Genomic DNA, 24,364 nt, shown 5'->3' on the forward strand with positions numbered 1-24,364 from the left:
AGGGCGCAATGAGAAAGAGAGAAAACATCTAGGTGCTGGTTTTCGTTCGCACTTTTGGCTCACCGGGCAGCGAACGGGGTTCAGACGAGCATCTGTCTGGCGGCTGCGGGGCCATGGAATCGCCGGCGTCACCTCCGCCTCAAGGCACCCAGACGGAGCTACAGCTCGGCACAGGCTACGAAGTCCTCGACCATTTGCAGGTAATCTTTCATAAATACGCGCTTTAACATTTAGCCAGACCTTGAAGTGTTAGTGTTTCGTTTTGCATTCATCAGTGTGACTTCTGGCAACCAGACGAGTACAGTTATTCTAAAGTATGAGTAGCTTGTTCGGGCAATTATCGATGAAGACTACGAAAGGGTGACTACAAGAAATACCTCAAAAATAAAGAGTTTTTTCTCAATTTCCAAGTTCTGCAAAACTCTTCGCCGCAAAATGAATAAACAAGAAATGTGAAATTATCATGTTTCACCGCGCAGTAGCCTCCGCGCTCAAGTGAATGTTGTCCATCTACACAAACTGAAACGCGAGCACAATAAAATAAATTACATTTCGCCGTAGTTGACGATACTACAATCACTAAAACGACTGACAGTCCCTAAAACTCATCTAGCACCAAACAGCGTATCGTGTTCACCATTTCTACACACATGGGCGGATGTAGAAAGGCAAAGAAGAATTCGAGCCAGTTTTGACTTGTACGTGTTTCGTGTTACGCTGATAGATGACAGCAAATCGAGAAATCCGAGGAAGCAGAGACAAAGCATTCGGCTGCGCCGCACGGAACTCTCGTGTGAGAGGACACGTCAGCCCATCTGCACAGTGCGCGTCACAGCCGCCAGCGCAACTGTGCCAGCAAAAGCTGCGACAGTATACTCGAAGGTGCCAGCGCTTGCGCCACGCGCGTTGAGGCATCGGTTCTAAAACGCCGCATTGAGGAGCTACGCATGCCGCTAAGCGCGCGCGGTTACCGAATGAAATTTGTGTTTTTAAGAACGATTTTGTGTGGCGATGACATGTGCATGCAACTAGAATGCGACACAGCAACTCATCCTGGGAATATGTGTCGTACCACACGGCATAGCCGGAATTTATTTGCAATTTTCTCAGGTTTCTCGTAGGCTTTCTTTCTTCATTCCGTTCTTCTGCTTTCATAAAATTGAAACTCAAATCTATTCTAATTTACTGCCTCTCCTGTGCACATATTTAGCCATAAAGACCAAAAACTTCCATAATGTTAGCTTGTTCAATTTACTAAGGGGAGGTTTTTATGCAGCCCTAAAATATAGGATGCTTGGCTTAAACTTTCTTATCGCGAAAGTAGCGGTAGCCCGTTATTATCATTCAAAAGAGCAGCCCTCTTAACTTCACAAAACACAAATACATTTCTATATCAAGGAAAATTACGATTGATCGCCTTCATTTCTGGCCATGGAGGGTGCACTTGTAGAAACAACAATAAATCGTTAATTGAGATAAAATATAACTTGCATTGCTATGACTCATAGTCCCGTAAGGTTCATGGCTACTCACTTTGCGTGAATTAGATACGACCACACTACCCCTGTTGCCGCCGGTGATTTCAATGTGGATGCATCCGTACCGAAAAGGGGGAGCGGTTCACGCGTTCCGTGTTGCAGACGTAATCCTTGCGATGCCACACCGATTCGGCCCAACTGACCACCCAGCGGCGTACGTTCATCGATTTGACATTATCAAAGAATGTAATTGCAGTTGCGAGTTAAGTAATGACTGCCGATCAAGACAATAAATGAGTGTGCGTGCCTTTCGTCACGATGAGCACCCATCAACACTATAAATGAGTTCATACCTTTGTGCAAAATTATGTGTCACCTCCGTGTAGTGTGCTAAAAAGCTTCGCTGGTCAACCACCTTCACAGAGTGGAATGGCTCACGATTTTGTTTGTTTGTGCGCTGTTTTTTAAGAAACAGTTGCGTTCGCAATTTTGCTGCAGAGAGAGCAGGGCGATCACTAACGGCCGGATAACTTCGACCAGATGGCCTTCCTCCGCGCAACCTCGTCAACATTGCGAAGTACGGCTCTAACACGAGTAAATGCAATAGTAATTCCAGACGTTTACTTAAGAGCAGCAAACGTTTATTAAAACCGCGTGAGAGTGAGATGGACAGAAAAGGAGGTTAGCCATTGCAAAATCTGGCCGGCTACACTGCACCGGGAGAATGAGATAAGAAAATAAAGATAAGAAAATGAGAAAGAAACGTGAGAGAGAGAGAGAGAGCAATTCTTTTAATCCTGCCATGCCTTCCGCATGTCCTCAAGAAGTGTAACATCACCTTTTACGCCCTCCGCGCACACGCTGTTCTCGACAAACTCTATCATTACGACAAATGACGATTGTGTCGTCTGCTTAGAGAGCTCAGTTGTTCATGCGCAGTGGAGCAGATGCTGTGTACGTCCCGCACCAGAGAGCCTTGAAGGTTATACGCCTCGCGCTTCACCTATAAACACTCGTCTATTTGCACGTTCTTTGTCATTCCTTCTTCTGCCGCAGACAATATCTCTCTCTCTCTTTACACTGATGACGCTCCTCACTAAAGCTGTTTGCACCGTTTTACGGTATCATGATGGCTACACGCATAGGAACATCTGAGCCCGTAATCGCAAAAAAGCTCTTACGGTACATTTGTTCGTACGCGCTAATTCACGGCGTTTCTGATGCTGAACATATAATTAGCGAAGGCAGCCTGTTCGTAAGTGGTAAACACCGCTTACGAACAGAAAGCTTCGTGAATTTGGCCCCTGGTGCATGACGCATTCGATGACACATATACCACTGCACCTGAACCGAGATATGAGGCGAACTTTGTTTCTACTGAACGTCTCAGTACATACTGGTCGACGCATCCTAAATTACTGAAATATCATTCATCATATAATACCAAGAAGAAAATCAATACGTAATCTTTTTTACTCGATACAAAAGACCAAAAGACGTCCGCATATTGCTGCGAAATATAAGGATGGTGCTGTGCATTCCATATTACATTTGGCAGCCGTATTTCAGCAGACATATACAAATAAGTCGTGTTTTCTCTATTTCCAGCGGGTTATTACTAAAACACCGGGAGCAGGAAGCTCCATTCTGAATATCTTGGGCGATGAGCTCTACGAATGCGGTATGTTAAGTATGACTTTCCTCAATTTCTGCATTGTTTGCTTTCAGCTCAAGGTTTACAAGTTATATCTTGGATAACACCACTAAATTAATCAACAATGGTTGAACAAGGGATGGCTGAGGCTGCACAGGAGTCTCCAGCCTCCCGTGTTGATAACTTCAAGTATACTTCTTTCTGTGACTCCACTGTCTCGTTTGGACCACTGAACTTTATGGAGCACGACTTGTGAAACTCATTGTTTTTAGCATCTCTTGTGAGGAGTAACTTTTAAAATCTTGTTGGTTGCAGCGTCACGCGAGATCCGAGGACTGGGCAGATGGGGCTTACAAGGGGTACAGTGTATAGAGGTTCGAAGTGACCTGTTTCGAAGTATTCTATTTCACGCGTCAGCAAACGCATACATAGAACACGTGAACGAATGCGGCATCTAAAGTCTACAGGAAATTGCATAATGAGTAAATATATTCCTAGGCAATCACGCGTACTTGTGGAATGCCTGGATTTTTTTCTGCATTCTTTCCACAAGATGCCAAAGAATACGTGCTCAACAACGGTTACTGCGGCAGCAGCAGTAACAGCGTGACCACGCGAGAGAGCAACGCGGATGAAACATTTCTGGATGAGTTGCAGGTGAGCTATCTTTGCAGAGTATGACATTAAAGGAAGTCTGTAGAAAAGGTTACCCTTATATGCCTAAATTAGGTGAACTTTTTTTTATGCGGCATGTTTTTTTGTTTTTTGTTTTTTTGCAGAAAATTTGGCATGCTAAGCTCATCGAATGCCTGAAAGACACGGCCAAGCAGTTCGGACTTCCGCTTAGCCGCAAGGTTCGTTTCGTATGATTCTGAAACACAGAAAGTGTGCCGGGGACGGCGTCTTTTATTATGCCTGAATATCCTGATTTCCGCGTTTCATGGAGCACGCAGCAATGCATGGTACATTACGAAAGCGCATGTTTTGTTCCTTGTGTTCATCTGAAATAGCATAAATTAGGTTTGCTTACATTTCCTTTACCTAACTACACATTAGCATCTTAGCGAAATAAAGCTAGACGTATTAGTGAAAGCACTAAAGTCACCTTCACTCTCACATTTTACTAGTCGCCCACATCTGTGTACGGCATGTAAGCAGCCCCGTACACTGCATCTCTCTTTCGAGTCTACATGAGCACATCGAGCACTTTCGTATTTTTAATCCAGACATATTTGATGCAGGGTTACGACGTCACGAATCTTACTAGATTGTTTGCAGCACAGAAATCATCATCAGTACTTCTTTCTAATGATTTATCAATGATAAAACCTTCGACTAGCCCTAGTCAGAAATTGATCAAACATCTTTGGAGACATCCATCCTCCAATCATATTTCACGTATAGGTGGCATTCTCATGTTGACAAAACATTCTTGTAGTTCATCGAGGCAACAACTTACGCTCTAGGCAGTCTTGGGGAATATTCTCTGAGACAGTATTTTTAACGGTCTAGTGAGGTAACTAGTTTTGAAAACACAGAACGTTGTTCCTCTGCCATAGTGCAGAGTGTTTTTGTATCAAAAAAGTGTCACTTTTTATTTTAATCCGCCCTATCCAGCGCACCATCGGGGAACAAGAGCTCGTAGAATCCAGATGGTTTGACTTGGGAAGCGAAGAGATCGGTGAGCAAAATGGCCTTGCCCTAATTCTTGAAGCCTTGTTGTCTGTGTTTACTTTCATTTCATTTGTTCTTTTATAAAAGAAATAATTCAACTGTGAATTCCTAATGTTAGTTGATATCGAAGGAGTGCTAACATCCAAACATAAAACCGCTATAGATCATTTCGCTGTTTACAAGCATGGACCCTGGACCACCCGATATCTAATTTAGGAAACATAGTAGAGATGAGTCCCTTGGACGGCTTCCGGTATTGCGCACTAAGGTAGTCCGCTAAATTTATCAGGTGAATATAGAAAATGACGAGCAGCAGGAGTGCGTTAAAACAGAAGCTCGCATATTTTTTTAACGCTCCTTTCTTGTACATAACTATATTATTAACAACTCAAGTTTGCCGTTATTTATTCGAAAAGTTGTAAATATTGGTCTTGAGACATGATGTGCCTTCGTTTTATCTGAAAACGTAAGAAGAGACTTTCCGTACGTTAAAATTACTTAAAAACACAGCTTTTGTTCTGGTGCAGCTGTGGATTATATCAGCACCTGACCACACGTACATCATGTCTTATTTTATTTATTCTCAATAAAGTTCTTACTCACTCGCTCATTTCGAGCCCGAACGCTAGCTGCTGTTAACGCGCGCGCGATGCCGTCTACACATACACGCATACTAACAAACTCTAGCAATGCCTCTCCAAAAAGGGTCACTCACGAGTCACCAGGTAGCAAAGCAAAGCAAAACAATTTTTTCAATTTGACTTAGCCTGGGATCTAATTCTTAAGCTGGCACTTAATTGTGCTTTCTCGAATAAGCCGTGGACTCCACTGTCACGGTAAGCGTTCACATGGGCCACTGATGCTGCCGAAGTGCTCAGCCCATTCTGTCAGCGAAAAGAATGAAGTGGAGGTTACTTTAACACAAAACTCTGTCATGTTATGGCGAAAACGGTCACGATGACCAGCAAACCCTGTAAAGCACCCGTGTCACCAAATGCGACAAAGCGATCGCGGTCGCTGAGCAATCTGCCGTATAGTGAGCAAGAGAGAGAGAGAGAGGAGAATTCAGGAAAGGCAGGGATGTTAACCAGTCAATAGTCTGGTTGGCTACCCTACACTGGGGGATGGGAGAAGGGGAAGAGAAAGAAGGGAGAGAGAAGGTGTAGATACGCGTACGGACAGCACTTCAGTTCAGTCTCGAGCAAACCAGAAGTTCTGAGAAAACACAAAAGTGCCTTCACTGCCTTCTGAGCCGATGATCGGTCGGGACGGTGCTCTAATATGGTCTGTTCACTCAGAGGACGATCGTCTAGTTTCCTCAATGTGTTGGACAAAGACTGTCTTTGTGCTTGAAATTGTGGACAATGGCACAATAAGTGGTCAATGTTCTCCTCGCATCCGCAAACATCACATGCAGGAGTATTAGCCATTCCAATTAGTGCTGAGTAGGCATTCGTGAAGGCAACTCCAAGCCATAACCGACACAGAAGAGACGCTTCACGTCGGTGTAGACCCGCTGGAGGTTTGAGTTGAAGTGACGGGTTTAGTCTGTGCAGTCTTGTGCGCCTTGTATGTGCGGTGTTCCACTCTGCCAAGGAGATCGTGCGTGCTAGAATGCCAAGTTGCCTCGCGGCGTCGGTCCTTGAGAGAGGAATGGGGACGCAGCGGTCTTCTTGGTTTGACGTCCGAGCTGCCTTATCGACGTCATCATTTCCAAGGATACCGCAATGACCTGGTATCCACTGAAAAGAGATATCATGTCCTTTTGCTATTAAGTGATGAACAAGTTCCGCGATTTCGCACGTGAGCTGATCGTGAGTTCCATGTCGGAGAAACGACTGCACACATTGCAAGGCCGGCCTTGAATCGCAGAAGACTGCCCATTTTCTAGGACTTTCAGCGTTTATCACTTGAAGCGCGTCGCGGAGAGCCGCGAGCTCTGCAGCTGTGGACGTAGTGACATGGGAAGTCTTGAACCGCTTGGTTATTCTCATTGCTGGTATAACTAGAGCGCCGCCGGAACTGGTTGATGTAGTTGATTCATCAGTGTAGACGTGTGTGCAGTCGCTGTATTTCTCGTACAAGAGAAGTAAAGTTAGTTGCTTGAGCGCTGATGATGGCAAGTCCGACTTCTTCTGAAGGCCAGGGATTGTAAGGTTCACTTGAGTACGGCGCATACACCATGGAGGAATGGAAGGCCTTGCCGCAGGTGTGTAACCTGACCTGAAAGAGGCACAGTGCGCGAAGACAGTCGCACTGAATGTCGTGTGGGGCCTATCTACTGGGAGACTTGCTAGGTGGTGGGTAGGGGTCTGGGCAAAGTGTCGTATGTGCACACGCATTGTTTCAATGATAATGTGCGTTTTAATAGTGAAATCTTGAGCGACTGCAATAACCTCAGTCGTTGACGCGCTCCGCGGTAGACCGAGACATATCTTGAGGGCTTGGGCTTGGATGCTTTGAATTATATTCAGGTTAGTTCTGCAGCTGTTGGACATGACCGGTAGACTGTACCGTAGGAATCCAATAAAGAGGACCCTGTACAGTTGCAGCATAGAGTGTATTGGTACTCCCCAGGTCTTTCCTGCAAGGAACTTAAACATATGACAAATTCCTGTCAGGCGCTTTTTCACATAATTCACATGAGGGGTCCAGGAGAGATTTTTATCAAGGACCACCCCCAAAAATCTGTGACGCGTGTTGTACGAGATCATGTGTCTGTCGACGGATATCATGTATGGAGACATTGATTTCCTGGTAAATGCCACCGCTGCGCAAAGTTGCGATTATCGCATATTGCACTATAGGTGTTGACAAGAAAAGAGGAAATGTCGTTCCCATTGGCTCAAATTATGGCAGAGAGGCTCACGCGAAAGTTTCATCTGCATAAACAGTTGCTAGCAAGACCTTCAAAGCTGCGTATGTACATCTGCGGCGCCAGGTGCTTCGTTCAAAATCGCAATCATGCATCGATATGTGGCGATTCACCTGTAATAAGAATAAAGAACAAAACGGAGGGCAAGACACGTGCCTCAACGGGGTGGATAATATGGTGTAAGTTCTGCGGCTTGCGCCTACTGCTAGTTCACCTACAGCCTACTGACGATCTTCTAGTTTGAGCATTTTCTAGACAGTCGGGTAGTTATCTCGCGCCACGCCCACTCAATTAGTTCATCTACATGCGCAGCATCAAAACGAACGTATGGCATTAAGACGACTGCGGGGAAGACCTTTTAGATTAGTGAGAACGTGCGGTCTGAAAAAGAAAAAGCCGAAAGGACCCGACCGTGATATTTCTTTTCGCCATTTTCTTTCTATGTACTCGCGGCGAGGCAACAACAGCGGACCCTGCGTTTTTTTTCTCCTCGTTCATTCCCAAGGTCGAAATTCGAGCATCATTAATAATACAAGGGAATCGATGCTGAACGTCAAAGCACGAAACCTCACGCCGACGTTGTCAAAGCCATTGCGTCAAGGACGACGCCTCCGCCCCCTCATGACTGATGGGTGCCATTAGCCGGATCACTTTCATCGACGAAGTTTCGTCAACTCCGCCTGCGCTTTGTGTGGCAGCGCAGCTCATTGGGCTCACTTTTTGATGCCCTATTCACGTTCACCTCCCTCTGTCGTCCCACTGATTCTAGGCAGACCGCCATGGTCACTATGCCCCATTTGCATAGCAACATTAGCCAGTCAAGGTCAAGTAAATATCTTGTACCATTTGATTATTCTGAAAGAATCAGCGTTGCGTCCGTCATGGTTGATTGCACTGTGCGCTAATCTTACCAAGACTGAGAGCGAAGGCACAAGCAAGCAAGCGCAGCTCCTTCGTATCAAATTTAGGACAAAATCAGGACAGCAACCCGAATACTATTTGACAACGGAGTGGTGTGTATGCTACGGATGATAGTAAGAATTTTGAGATGTTGTCGTCACGCCAGCAGTACATGATTGTAAGAGCAGGAGAATTCATAATACATTCACGTACAGTTCCAAACTCGCATGACAAAATGTCACAGAACAAAGAAACAGTCGAGCGCAATTTCACGCACGCTACCCTCTAGTTTCAGTAGCTACACGCAACTTTCTTAGCGCGAGGCAGTAAAATGAAAGCAAGATTCGGCCACTTCATCCGCAATGCGCCGTCGGCATATCTATGACAGTCTGATCCCTGTCAGGACGATGGAAGCTCGCGGGCCCAGTTCTGCGGTTCCATCAGCCATGGCACTTCCCTGAAGTGTGCCTTCCTACCTGCACGTTTATTTTCTGCAACTTCTCGCTATTCATTTATTTTTATTTATAAAAAACTCTGTGCACGACGTGCGAGTACGGAGAGCTACAATATACAGGTTAATATAAGACAGATTGAACAAAACACTTAACTATGTTCAAGAGAGCACAAATGTTTTGTCACGTGCTGTTGGTTACACGCGTGTCTCATGATGAATAAACTTTGTTGTACTGGGCCAGCAATGTCATCGCATGATGAGGCCACCCCGCCCACCTGGGTTTGTAAGCAGTCGAATGATAACGAACTTCAGAAAATAACTAGCAGTGCTAATTAGGGAGGTACATCTGCTTGAAGTACAAATCAAGCAAGTCTGCCAGTGTGCTCGAAGGTCTAATGAGGCAGTTAACAATCGGCCGCTTAATTTATCTTGAGAACAAAGCGCCGACAGACAAGTAACGAAGTCAAGCGACCACCGGCGCTGTGCTCGTAACTATATGGAGTATTTATTTGAAGAAAAAAGAAAGAAAACGCTCGCGCACACACACACACATCAATTGACGACCATCGCGACCGTAATGTTTCGTCCCAAGACTTTGCCACGATAGCATCCAACGTCCTTGCGACTCCTTATATCGCTCTTAAAGCTAATTTGTTTTCACAAATTCATTATGCGCCAATGATTAGCGGCATTTAACCTTTTATTGCTTCCGCGTGACGGTTTTCAGAACGTGGTGAAGAAAAGGAATTGCTTACGGTGCCAAAATACTTTTCGATATGGTGATTTTGGTGTCGCGCTGCGGTCTAGACTTCGTAACGCGCATATTCGAGTATGTATGGTGTCCTGAAGGGCCTATAGTGCCAAATAAAAGTGATCTATGACTGCTACTTTTTGTTTTGCGAAAACACAGATTATGAACGGTTGAAAAAACTGTTCATGGCGGTGAGGCGGGATAGCTGGTTGGTAGAGCGTACAATCGCGCTTGCAGAGCGAAATGTTATAAGACAGCCTTTTTTCTTCGTGTGCGTGCCTTCGTAATTTTTCGTTGCAAATATGCGTGCAATAAATAAAAAGCTTGGAGAAACCTCAGGCTGCCGAAACGAGAGATGCTCTGACCGACCACTTGACAGCCAAGCAAACCCAAACAGTCCCTGTGTGTGACTGATAGAGTCATTAAACGATGCAGTTGCTTGTTAGTAGCGCACACCTTTACATTTGGTACCTGAAACAGAATAATTGTATCAGATATAGGAGAGAGTGCGAATCTACGAACAACGGGCGCCAACGGCTGATCGGTTACTAGATTATTAGCCGAGAGATCATAGCTGTTATACCATTATGAGCCACAAATATGCGTACGTTTAGAGTCTGTCTTAGGCTACTTAGCCTGCCTCACACAACAGAGGCGTGCGATAACCTTTTTATTCACAAAGTTAAAAAAACATTGGTCCACTCGACAAACTTTAGTTCTACTCTGTGACCCTCATGTACCTTTCACGCAGCGTATTATGTCACCTCATTGTAGGACGATGCACACACTGAAGGACTTCACCATAGCGCGCCGTTGCCCATGAGTCCGTAAAACTCAGTGCCCAATTTTTTTTAACTTATTACTTTCTTTTGCGCCTCTCTCCTTCTCTCTTTGTCTCCCCAATTCGCTTCCCCACGCAGAGTAGCATGTCAGCGATGTTTATACGCCGGCTAAAATCCCTGCCTTTCATTAAAGGGTTCTCTCTCTCTACTTATAGAGCTTGGGAAAGAAATTTTGCATCAGTTGATTGACTCTGAACTTAACAATCTCGACTGACCACCAGTGACGTATGCTTGTTGCTTCCCGACAGAACTCTTGGCAGTCGAACCACTTTACACACCTCAAGATTTCCTTGACTTCTTGCTTTCTCCAGCGTCCAATGAAGACGAGATTTTCTTCGCTTCCGGAAACACAAGGTAACAAAATGTCAACACCGCCCATAACAAGGGCTAATATTTGCGCGTATTAAACACACGCTCTGGCTTTGTTTGCATTATTATAAGATTGCGCTAACAGGCCTTTTGACACAAATAAGTTGTAGTGCGAAAGAGCTCGAAGTGTGGGGTCCTGTGAACAGAGTTCTGCATTAAAGAAGAAAAGCTCCGCTATAGACTCTTATGTTTGTGCATTTTGTTCTCTACTTTTCTAACACGCTGCGTTTATCGCCTGCAAGTCCCCTTGCCCAAGCGGCGGTAGCGCTCAAAACCAAAGATATCTGCGAACTGGTTCGTACCGCGCCGTTGTACTGGCATGCTTTGGAACGTCAAGTGTTTGCCTGCTGGTGGGTTGCTAATGCATTTACTTTTTACTCCGTGCAGAGAGAAATGCTGAAGACGCCAAGTTACGAGGCTCCGAAGTCTCAGGACTTGGACAGCGCAGAGTACGAACTATTTGCACAGCTAAGTACGCAAGGATGCTTGATTTCAAAGTTATATCTTGCAACAGCGTCCAAACTACATAAACTCAAACCTCCATTCTGCACTTTTGTTCTCTTTTTCGCACTTTCTTCTCATTCATTCACTCCCGCCAAGCATCACAAAATCTTCGGGCGAATGTGTCTATGCCGTCGGACAAAGTCACCTCTTTTTCTGTTCGCAACTGCAAACACGCGAGCGGATATACTTTTCGAAGAGCTGAGCTTTATATGGCTTTTTCGACCAGATGTCACAAAGAAAGGTAGAACAAAAACGGAATTTCAACTACTTTGATCAGTACCACGAGCAACGAGTGAATACCTCAAATTTGAAAGCACGGCTTCGGAAAGCTTTTCGAGCTTCAGCGATTGTAATTTTGACTGTGATCTTGCGTGTATCGTCGGTACCTGCACGAAGTCTAGACTCATTTCTTGTGCCTGGAATGAACGGCCAGCTATGCAAGCACAGTAAGAGAGGCGTTGCTACAGCGCGTCTCACTGATTTCCGTCACGACCTCGAAAACACCAAAGCCCCCCAAGAAAGAGTGATTGTGGAGACGAACAGGCGCTATTTTTTGCAATTATCTAGGGAGCATGGCTCAGTTTTGGGGAAAAGGAAGGGAGAAATGAAAAACCTCAGGTCACGTGCAATGCGCGTCCGCGAAAGCTCACAAAGGTTCACAAAGCTGAACAATATTACGTACTCCGTTACGCTACTTTACTGTGACTGCATGGTGCTGCTGGTTCGTAAAGGCGAAGTGGAACAGCGTCTAGTTGCGTTCAAGTATCGCGCAGCGCGGTCTACTCTGTCACCCTCATGCACCTTTCACGCAGCGAATTCTGTCACCTCATTGTCACCTTAGCGTGCGCTAAGGTGACTTAACTTTTCCAATACCCTGTGCAGGATGATGTGTGTTTGTTGAGTAGAGCGTTCGTAGACTCTGGTTTCTCTAGGACGCCGGAGGTGTTGCAAAGCCAGAAGTTTTCATTGAATGGGGCGTTTTGCCGTGAAAATGTATATTACTGTATTGTTTGTTCAATACTTGCAAATAGCCTCCAGAAAAGAACAGCGTTCCTCACAAACGCCAAAGAAAGCTTCTCTTCAATCGATTCCCACAGCGCATGAGACTCGGCCAATTGTTTAACGAAGGGAAGACGAGAAGTCAAACTAGATCTCATTTCACTGCTTTTAAGTCGTTATATGATGTTCCTCTAGCGACAGCCAACGAAGAAACTTCACTCTAGACAAAAGTCACGTCGCCGTTTGTATGGTTACGATGTCAACATATTGCAAGCAATACATCTCCACTCATTCGATGACTGAGTGCCGGCGTTTAAAAGCATGCCGAAACGCGAGACGAGTCAGTCAATCTGTAACAGTCGGTGGGTCAGAATTTTATGGCACAGCAGCCATGCCTGCTTATAATGCTCGAATTAAGTGGTCACTACATTTGTCTGAGCTGCCGGACGCGCCGATGACTACAATTCCGATAGTGTACAGTGTAATTTACCCTTCCTGACAAACTTGAGTAGTACTCGCGCCTTTCGAACTAATATGTAATTGTTAAATGTACCCCTCCACATGACATTAATTAGTTAAGAATGCAAATTCTGTGCATGACGAGCGCTCGTTGTGAGCGTGTGCGAGACAAATCATCACCTAATACTCAGAAAAGGGGTCTCATCTCATCGATCCGGAAAGTGAAGATATGCCTGGCACTCCCGTCCCACCACCATCACCACCACAGCTTACCTCATAGCACAACCCAGGGTAACAAGTCCTGTATACGCTTATTGATTTGAATTTTCCTTATGGCACAGTATGTAGTACCTCTAAACGAGCTCAGAAATGTAAAAGATTTGCATGTTTAGTGTTACGTTTCCATCAGCCGTTTCGAAGGAGCAGACAAGTTCCCAGTAGAACGACGTTTATTGACCCATGTTTATGGGCTCTTCACTCGGACGTATAAAAGGATTCCCGCTAGCAAGCTGCGCTTCGATTTTAATCATTTGCGGCACATACGCACGTCGCAGAGTGCCTTTACCAGTGGCGCGCTATTAGACACAATATTTAGTTATAAGCTTTCGCGGTAAGAGTGGAATCAGTGTGTTAAACTGGCGTAGGGTTGTCATTTTCGGAATAAGATAATGTATCCAGTGGATGTGGGGGACCTTCATGTAGCGTGCCTTTTGCTTTTTTTTTTTTTTTACGCAGTATATGACACAAGTGACCAGCTTGCGGCTAGGGAGTTCCTGAAGCGGGGTTGCCCGCATTGCATGCGAAGATTTTTCTGGGCCAGGGTGCTGGGAATTTCGCCAGCTGAAAAGGTCAGCGTTTCTAAACAAACGTTCTGAAGGTCGCTGTCTAGGTAAGTGTTTTTACTGGCGTTCTCCTCAGGTGAACGCCGAGTTCGATGGCCTCAAGGATAGAGTGATACGGTACGAGCTACTTGTGGACCAAATTATTATAAAGGTAATAGTAATGCATCAGTGGGCCCTTCATCCCCATTTCTGAGTGCCGTTGAGATCAACCACTTGTATACTTTTATTTTCTAGGACGTTCGCGACACTGTAATGAATGACATCGAGTACTTCGTGTTTGACGACAGTTGCTATCAAGTAAGCAGATCAAATTGTGCTGCAAGCTTGCACAAATCCGTTTAGATGCTTGTCAAATGCTCTATACAGAGCTTCACACTAATGTCGTGTACGTGTATTTCAGGTGATGTTAGCGTTCACAAGAGACTACTATGTCGCGAGAAGAATAAGCAACGATTCATTAGGGACGGTTATACTCAGAGCTGATTTACCTTGCGGAGCCGTTCCATACTACGGCTTCTCATTGCTCGGTGAGTTCTAGTGACCAGCCGTATTTCTCGCTTTAAATGGTTTTGCATTGTTGGGAGCAGGCTGAATGAAAATTCAATCCGTAGTCTTTCGGTTTAGTAAGTTCTGCATTAGTCTTTAGGAAACTAAATTACCGTCCAAAAATCTGACTCACAAAATTAAATAAAAATTGGATTTGGCTTCTTCTTTGATAGTAGAGACTCAGGTTCTACACCCACCTTCGAAGAAGTGTTAAGCAGGGGCCGTATAACGTAAAACTATTCCAATATGTTTTTATTCCAATCTCCTGAAGTCAAATCTGCGTAACCGCCGACGCAAGTATCGGGCGGTCATCCGCAAGGTTGTCTGAACAAACCAATCAAATGCTCCCCTCGTTCAGAGGAGGTCACTTTTGTTTGCTTGAAAAACGAATAATATTGCTTGCACTGAGCGGCTTGTCTTATCTAATTGGCTCACAAGAGGCGAGAAGCATGCTCAAGTGGAGAGGGATTCGACAGGGCCGAGCCACTGCACTGAATGTCGATAACCGGATGAAGAGGATGGTGCCGGCGTCTGCGATTGGTCCGCTTTCTCTTACTTAGCTTGCGGTGGTTCGTCGGCAATCATGGCGGCATGCAACAGAAGCTTAAGAATGACGCTAAAACGAATCCTCCCCAAAGAATAGTTGGCAGAACGAGGCCGTAAACGTGCCGAGAGTTATCCAAAAAGTTACACGATCAATCAGAAAGTTTTATTACATGCAAATAAAATCATGCTCTCCGGCACGGGAGAGTAGCCAGTGCCGGAGCGATCGGCCGCAGCCATCTTTTATTCCTTTCGGAACGGGGCAGCCTGCGGCTATTCAGAAGAAAATTCGCTTTTGTTCGGCATATTAATGCATCTTTAACGCGTACGCGTCACTTTGACGCGGTAAGTTTTTGCGGTTTTGTGACGTCGCGTGAGAGGCAGGTGAAGTGGAACAGCCCAAAAACTTATGACCAATAGCCGAGGGCTAATGGCAAAAAGGCGTCGAATCAGAAATAACTTTTTGTGTTTTGTTCGGTCAAAGTATGCATAATCAGTGCGTACAGGTCATGTCATATGGGGAGCTATCGCGGTTTTCGTGACGTCGCGTGACAGACAGGTGAAGTGGGGGTGGTCCAAAAAGTTTTTGACCAATCGCGGTGGATTGATTGCAGAATGGGAATAGAAAAGTTTGGAATAGTTTTACGTTATAGCGCCCCTGCACGCTTCTTTTCTTCTTTATGTTGGCTTATAACAAAAACGCCTTACACTATCATGCACGCGGTATTGCTTGTAATTATATATATATATATATATATATTGGCAGTGAGACAAGTGTCCTCGCACCCACCGCCTGAACTGGGCAAGGCCAGCGGATTACGCTGATTGCAGTACGAACCACGCGCTCCACTGTCCGCGTTTCAATTGTCCGCGAGAGTACATATCGAATTTCATTCATTTCATTTCATTCATTTCTTTATTCCTAATAGCAGTTTGGGGTTTCTCAGGCGAAAAGCGGTTGCAAAACACTTGTAAGTGCCTTAGCGCCCATGTACGTGGCAGCGATTTTCCAGACCAGATGTGTAAGAATGCCCACTGCAATATAGTAATAAAAAAAGTCAATAAAAACAATAACGTAATAAAATATGAACCTTCATTACAAGTACAACGAAGGCTACAAATATATTTATTCAACGAATAAATATATTTAGGAAATGTTTGCTGCATTAAGCGAACTTAAAATGTTTAGCGTGAACACAAATCACAATATAACGCAAATAACAACAAACACAGAGCATGCATAAAGCTAAAGATCATCATTCTAATGATAATATTGCAACATTAAATAATAGCATTAACCGAGAGTTAAAAAATATTCCCTCATTTGTCTTCTGCTGTATGTAGCGAAGCCAACGTCGCTCTGTTCACATTTGTTGAGCAAGGATGGCAATGTAAGCCTTAGAGATTGCAGCAAATTGCCCGTGCGCCAACGCGGGACAAATGAGCCACCTGTCGGCGCTGCGGGTGCGTGAGTCACTGTGTTGTATGTGTATCTCAGACAATGTTTTCATAAACACTCTAAATTGTTCATTAGCAAATAAATAATAATAAGGGAAACAAAAATTATGCATTTGATTTATGCTAATTATTTTATGACGAGAAAACAATGCGTACGTGGAGTTAGCGTGCGGGACGTTCGCAATGCACTGAAGTGCTCCTTTTTTGTAATAAAAGAATGGTTTTTATGATATCTAAATTTCTTGCATTTAATCAGATTCTGCTGATAACTAATAGCCATGTAAGTGCGGCAGCAACCTGTGGAATAGTATACCCACAGCTAATTCCATTATTTGTAGCCTACATCAGCATATATTGTCTAAAGGTTAATGTACCTTTAAACGTAAACATTTCGTTTATGGGAGGAGCGACCAAGCCGAAATAATATACAGTTTGTTTCTTTTTACTTCGAACATTTCAACAAAAACAAAATGCATGTAAATGTAACTTGAATTACATCACTACAGGTGAATTATCTGCCCAGGTGGACATCATGTTCAAAAAAAACTAAAGCATTCAATTTACTAAATAAACTAATTGCAATGATTAACGTTCGTGTTACCAACATTACGGTACATGTTTCTATGTAAAAGCTGAAGCGAATCGTCATGAAAGTCTAGTTACGCCTTTCTACGCTTCAACATGGCCATGTGGACCGAAATGTTTGGCGTCAAATTATTCTTTCACTTTACCCGATTATCTTCGTGGAACCACGACACGCGGCTCCCTCTCCAGCCCCTGTGTGACGCAAAAAGCGTGGCGTAAAATGGCCCTGTCGTCACGCTTCCCTCTTTTCACGATCTTATTTCGATTGGCGCTGTGCGCAAACTCCCGATTGGATGCACAGTCACCTCAGCAGCGGGGTCGGGACGGACCACTTTATCGTGCCGCATAGCCAAGCTTCATCTTACGCCGCCCTACTACGTCACGGCGGGGTTGCACTGCACAGTGCTGCTTGCGTGATGGGGTTGATTGAACAAATAATTTGACGCGAGTTTTACATGGCCGTGTTAAAATGTAGAAACACGGGACTAGAAGTTTAAGAGGATTCCCTTCAAGCTTTCAATATAGACATGTACCGCAATGTTTCTGACAATGAAATTCATTAACGTAATTAGTTTGATTAGGGAAAGAATTGCTTTGTTTTCTTTTTATGATTATTTTATTTTTTGCATATGATGTCCGCCTGGGCTGATAATAATTAGGTAGTGACCTGATTCGAGTAATCCTTGTAGGCGTCTTTTTTAAAACGTTGGAAGTTAAAAAAGAACACTGTATATTTAAAGATATGAAGCACTCGCTTCACTATGAGAGCATTCACCCAAGGGTCGGCGATGAAACTGGTCAGGTGTCTCCTTTGTTGCAGTGAGCCCGCTGTGCTTCATGTACGCAGACGTCGGCATTATGTACGCTGTCTTTCGTGAAATGTACTGCCGCTACTTCCACAAGTTAATGGCCATTTCTTCGGACCCGCAGGTGAGAAACACTTAGAATGACTTCCTTGGTGCGAAAAACAGGACAACACAAAGAACTGAAAATACGGTCATAAGTCAGATGTCTGTAAAAGAAGACATGCAAAGCGACGCAAAAAAAAAAAAACAGATTTCACCAATAGAAAACATTTACTTACTGTTCTCTCACACGTGTTAGGTGAACATTAAAATAGCTAGCTTATTCGCACAAACGCACTTCACACTAAGGTTTTACTTGAAAGAGATTGCTCTAGGGGAAAGAAGAAATTCGAGCAACTTTTCCATAACGAAAGAAAAATGAAAATGTAAGACACCTGCAATTTGCTTGTCACCACAGATGCATTTTTGTGCACACTTATAAAAAAAACTCACTCGGGCAACCGAATCGATGGTTTGATTACAGACCGCCACGTATACCTCAAATGAAAAGCGCAAACCTTTACAAACATTACAACGCAGAAGCCGTCATTTGTAAAGTTCACCGAAGAGCGCATCAGCTAGTGTGCAGTATTTGCCGCGTATCACGCATCGTCCCTATAAAATGCGTTCACGCTGTTTTTATGCTTCTCTATGTAAGCGCTGTGCCCAACTTTGCCTTATGAGCTCGTGAAATGCTACCGTAGGACCATATTGTATTCTGCACTAAATCGCTGACGAGCGAGCTCTCCACGAAGAATCTTCGTGAATGCGCAACAAAAGTTAAGAATCACGCCCTTTGACATTCCAAGACAACGCGGATGTTATGAGAGGCGCCACAGTGGGATGATCTTAATTTATTTCGACCACCTGGGATTCTTCATAAAGGACGTCAGTGCACTTGCCCCGGCGGAGGGTCGAATCCGCAACCTCTGACTAAGCAATGCAACAAAGCAATTATGAGAGTAATTATGGCTCACGTACACGAGGCTCCAAGCAACTGCACTTCTCGCAATGCGATTCTCATATCCAGCCGGCGTAAGCAAGGTTATTGCACACAAGGTATTAGCGGTTGCCTAATGTCAGGAAGTGGTCATTGCCAGATGGCTCCCACGCGAGCTTTTCTAAACGGAATTTATAGGGAAATTTTGCGACCAGGCACAAACCATGGAAGCGGCGTAACTTGAATCTCACGAAATTTACAAGTGCGAAGCAACTTAAGACAGCCTAATAAAACAACACTCCGCCTTTCGCGTCTTTGCCTGTGTTCTTGTCTGCATTACTGGAACCCCTTCCGATGCCATACCAACAACCCCAGTTTGCAAATCTCGTCTTTTGTCATTTCTATATACATTACAGAGTACGGAACAGCACTATAGAGCCAACCGGGATAGCCGATATCACATTAAGAGAAAAAAAATTTCAGCTGAGCAGGCCATGTAATGCGTAAGGTAGATAACCGGTGGCCCATTAGAATTACAGAACGGCTGCCAAGGGAAGGAAGCGAGATCGATGACGGCAGAAGACTAGGCGGGTGATGAAATTAGGAAATTTGCAGGCGCAAGTTGGAATCAGCTAGAACAAGACAGGGGTAATTGGAGATCGCAGGGAGAGTCCTTCGTCCTGCAGTTGACATAAAGAGATGATGATGACAATGATGATGATGAAGATGATAATGATATACATTACGCAAATAAATTGTATTTTTACCGCACGAAATGCACCACTTAAATACTGTAAACGCGTGTCAAGCTGATGAGACTAATTATCGCTGGCGTTTTGCATCAGCTACTGAATCGTCGTCCAGATCTTTTTTCGATACAGTTGCTCTGGTAAATTTTAACATCTGACGAGTATATCCGCGAGAGAGAGAGATTTAATGAATCATGGAAATGTTTGCCTGGCGCCATATCTAGTGTGCTACTACGACGAGATGGATAGGATGCAAAATTAAGTGATGTGCACAGTTCACAACACAGATACATAACATACACCAAACACAACATTCAACACTCGACTAAAAACATGTCCAACTGCAGCTAGTGTATCTAAGCAAGCATAAAACTGCCTTCGTTTCGCTACCGCAAGAATGCCCTTACTATGCAGATACTGATGACACACTGAATATTCAGCTTCGATGTTAGTCCTTTATGGCTTCTGTTTTTCTTTCAGGGCATTGTGTCATTGTTATTGACTTTTGAAAGACTGGTTCAATACAGGGAACCCGAATTCCTGCCGGCGCTAGCCTCCAAGAATGTCAATCTGTAGGTTGGTTTCGCTTCCTCCATAAAGCACGGCGATACGAGTTTATCTTTTTTTTTATGACAAATAGCATTTTACAAAACGTCGCAGGCAACCTATTGTGTTCCAAATGCTCATGCAATCATTCTGTGCGCACCTACCTGCGGAAGAAGTCCTGAAATTGTGGGACAGAGTTCTGGGCTACGACTCTGTCTACGTCCTTCCAGGTAAGATGCCGAAATTCCATACTTTTGTTTGGACAATTTTTTTTATTACAGAGCATAGCTTCTTCGCTTAACCACCTTGCACATTATGAAGTGCTCAGTGGGAGCACGAGCGCCCGGAACGCGTTCATATATTTCGCCAGTATACATAGTTCGCCATGGCGCCTGCATTACCTTTTCATGTTTGAGAACGTGAGAGTTTCAGTGTGTGCGCAGTAACAGATGTCTTGATGTAGGGTACGACGCAACACTGTCTTGGCAAAAATATGCAGATCCTGCACTCTGTGAGAATCGGTTTAAGCGGAGCTTTCATCGGTGTTTGCGAAAAGCAATGTTCTTGTTTAGCGAGTGTTTGCAAGCACGTATAGAGTACAGGACGAAGTTGTACCCATTTTCACCGCGAAATGCCTCGTTCAACGTAAGCTTGTGGTGCTCGGACATGCAAACCCCACGCGTGACGGCGAATGAATGAGTGCATAACAGTATGACAATGAGGGCGTGACGACGACGGCATGATGACAATAGGATGACAGCAGTGGTAACACAAGGACAGAATGACGACGGCGGAACAGCAACGACAGCCTGATGACAATCCAATGACGACGACGGCAGGACAACAATGGAATGACGAAGGTATGACGTCGACGGCGTGGCTACAATGAGATCACACTGGAATGACGGCGATGACATGACGACATTTAGACGACGAAGCTGGAATTAGAACGACAGAATAACGACGAAGGCATGATCACGATGCAATGACAACAGCATGACTACGACTGCGAGATAACGGAGGTTATGAGAACTGCGGCATAGTGACTTTGTATGATTACGATGGCGTGACGACGACAGCATGGCTGACAAATGGAATGACGACGCTGGGATGATGATGACGGCGTGACAATGGCGCCGTGATGACGTCGAAATCACAATGCAGTCAGGACGTCAGAATAAAGACGGTGGAACTATGACCTTGCCCCACCCTCCTCTACCCCAAAAAATTTGCCGCTCCGCCACTGTGCACAGGACGCCGACTTCATCCGCTACGGTACAGTTGGCTCCTGAAATGTATGCGCAGTCGCCACCATTCTCAGAGTCTGCGTGACGTACAACACCCCAGGCTCTAATATTTCTCAGAAACTTGGTGGTTAGGGCGTCGCATCTGCCTCCATATTACACATAACCGCAGATTACACATGATCGAATAGCAGCGGCGCTGGTTGGTAGGCAAAGTTCTGCTCTTCGCCATATAACGTAGATGGGGCCGAACGACGACAGCGTAATGGGAATCGCTCAATGACAGACGCATCAAAGCCTCTTTAATCTATCGCAGTATAAACTGCTTTGGTTGAAGAGACGGTTTACAAAGATACACTCACATCATGTGCTGCTTGAGTGGGCCAAGGTCGGTTGCACCATCATTAGTGCTGCTTCAAGTGGAAATTAGTCTTATTCGGCAATATTTACAGTTAGGTCTACAGTTAGCAGGCAGCTTAGTTATGTTAACTCATTTTAGACTCACATAACCCGTGCTCAACTTCTTTAGCCTGTAGTATAAGTGTCTGTGTCTGCCAGATACAAGTGTCCCCTGATTGCGTTATTATAGCCAGACGAGCGAGCCTCCTGTACTGGGAGCATCAATACCGGGGTCACATGCTCGCATTTTTAAATATCATGACAGCTGCTTTGGCAAGAAGTGAATAGCCTCTCTTTCGCTATTACACAATACGCACGGTGCACCATGATTCGCACTATGCAACCACCATGACTTATACTTCCTTTATGGAATATATATCCCTGTAAAAGGGGTTGCCTAAACAAAATCTGTCTGCGCCTGTTAAGACGCTAATGTTGCGCCCTCTTGACGACTACCACAAGGAGAGTTCAGAAGCACCGATGGTTCAACCGCTACAAGCAGGTTAACATCTGCACTTCACATCTAATAGCTAGGTGTTTTCGCTAGTCGTCGACTTTTACACGTGACATACTCGATAGCGGCAGAGCTTCGTGCTATGCTCGTGGCTGTCAAGTTCATTCGAAATCACATTGACCTACCTACGTGCTTCATCTTGACAACGTACATGCTTCATCTTGACAAACACATATTCAACACACACGCGCAACTTCGTTATGCATATATAACGCGGCAATAGATATATCAGCGAAGTCAAAGGACACTTAACAACACTGCTCTAGAGCTATCTATTCACGTTAGTGTCACAGCGAATGCTGAAGCAGACAGACTTGCTGCTGTTCTGCACACGCTGCTATGACACCCCTCTGAAAGGCAGATGCGAAGTTGCGCTTTAAGACGGCTTGCAAATAAAAAAGAAACTTCGTATTTGTTGTTTATTCGTGCGTATTCTAACGTTCCGTTCATTTGCTTGTGGACTTCTGTCTTCGTTGTACCAAGGCTCCCAATGATTCCATTGCATTTTTATTTATTCAATGTGTACAAGCGCTAAAACTGTCTCTTCTTTTTTTCTATATCTGGTGTCGCTTCTACCTGCACACATGACTAATAAATCTCCTGAACGAACTGGTGGCGAATATTTTTGACGCTTGCCATATCATCAAATAAATAACTGATTCACGACAATAATTATTTTGGTGTTCCCCAGGTTTGAATAAAAGACTATAGAGGCCGCCCTCTCTGCCTTTCTTTAAATATATTGACTCTCTCTCTCTCTTCTCTTTGACGGTTGCGAAACGCACCCCGAAAAAAATTCTGTTCTACAATGTATATCTGCAGGCTACGCAAGTACATTTGGTTGTACACAAACACCCGGTTACCAGCAGCAATTTCCTTTTTTGTTTTTTGTTTCTCTCCGCAGTCGCAGCGGCAAGTTTAGTCTGTTCCAAAAAGACGGAAATTCTTGGCACGAAAGATCAGTCTTCACTAGAGGTAAGCCAGACAAACACTTGGAGTTATTAATCTTCTTCAGCAGTTTTCCAGCTAAACTCGAGTGCGTCCTGTTGACTTTCCTTGACGCGTTGTGTTGCAGGACATATTTAACAAGCTGAATCCCTGTGACGTCATATCCACGCTGGACGATTTTCTCAAGCCTCCAAGTTTGTGACGGCGACACGAAAAATAGAGTTATTGAGTTTCACTGCCGACCGTAGCTACAGCAAGTAGTCAAGAACGTCCTGCCTGTCAGAGGCCAACAGAGACATCGTGCAATTCTGCTGTGATAGCTTTACATCGTTAGCATCATCTGAGCCAACAACTGCATCCTAACCAATGCAACGCTGCCGTTTCTTTCACTACGCAGCACATTTTCTGGCTGTCTTTGTTACTCAATGCTGTCAGGACGCAGCACTTGAATTTCACTCTGTAAGCTGTCTATATCAGTCATAGCAGCATGTGCGTCTTTAATATGAATAATTTCATATTAAATTAAGAAATGAAAGTATATACATCACTGACTACAGGGCTAAAAGCTTTTTCGTAAGTCATGACAATATCGTCTCGCAACTGAAATTTTAATTAGCAGAGCGCAAGAAGAAACGTGTTCAGGAAAAAATTCACCTTGCAAGACCATCTTACTGATTAGTAGAGTCACGTTAATAAAATTCGAGCTAACAATGCAGACTTATTTGTTATTTTCACATGTGCCATTCCTTGTTTTTCTTTTTGTGCAGCCCCTATATACTCAATTTAATGTGAATTTCCAGGGCAGAATGCTGCCTTTTCCTTGTGCAAATTTCGTCAAGTGCTAAACGTGATCGCAAGTTTTTGTTAATTAAATGTGTGCATGACTGCAAGTTAAAGTGCGCTAGCAAAAGTTGTCTCACGTTTCTTTTTTCATTTTATTTTATTATTGAACAGAGACGCGTGTGATTACTTCCATTTCAGACTCACCACACGGGATCATATTTCTTTCTTTCTTTCTTAATTAATTAAGCTTTATGGTTTTCTGAAAATTAGGCACTTGGAGGCACGCGAAGACCACCTGTTTAAATGAGTTATGTGGCCAGGAGGACACAAAGTGAGATGACAATTATCGCTGACAGCAGCCCAAGTAACTAAAACTGAATAATTAACTTTTTGTTAACTGCTGTAAGTGGGTGTGTTTGTATCGAAAAGTTACAGTCAGTCGTGTTTGTACACAGTATCAGTT

General features: G+C 44.3%; 1 protein-coding gene across 1 annotated transcript; it reads left to right on the top strand.

Annotated features, from left to right (window-relative positions):
* LOC142578173 (TBC1 domain family member 19) lies at window positions 1-23,938 on the top strand. The gene is made up of 17 exons (XM_075687575.1): window positions 1-200; window positions 3,087-3,159; window positions 3,686-3,789; window positions 3,912-3,986; window positions 4,750-4,813; window positions 10,877-10,982; window positions 11,240-11,291; window positions 11,385-11,469; window positions 13,695-13,807; window positions 13,878-13,952; window positions 14,036-14,098; window positions 14,202-14,328; window positions 17,754-17,863; window positions 19,948-20,039; window positions 20,128-20,243; window positions 23,075-23,145; window positions 23,246-23,938. Exons 1-17 carry the CDS (start codon window positions 114-116, stop codon window positions 23,318-23,320), a joined length of 1,488 nt encoding a protein of 495 aa, XP_075543690.1. The 5' UTR covers window positions 1-113; the 3' UTR covers window positions 23,321-23,938.
* The last annotated feature ends 426 nt before the right edge of the window (window positions 23,939-24,364 follow it).

This window comes from Dermacentor variabilis, chromosome 4, assembly GCF_050947875.1.
Source record: "Dermacentor variabilis isolate Ectoservices chromosome 4, ASM5094787v1, whole genome shotgun sequence".
NCBI classification, from domain to species: domain Eukaryota; kingdom Metazoa; phylum Arthropoda; class Arachnida; order Ixodida; family Ixodidae; genus Dermacentor; species Dermacentor variabilis.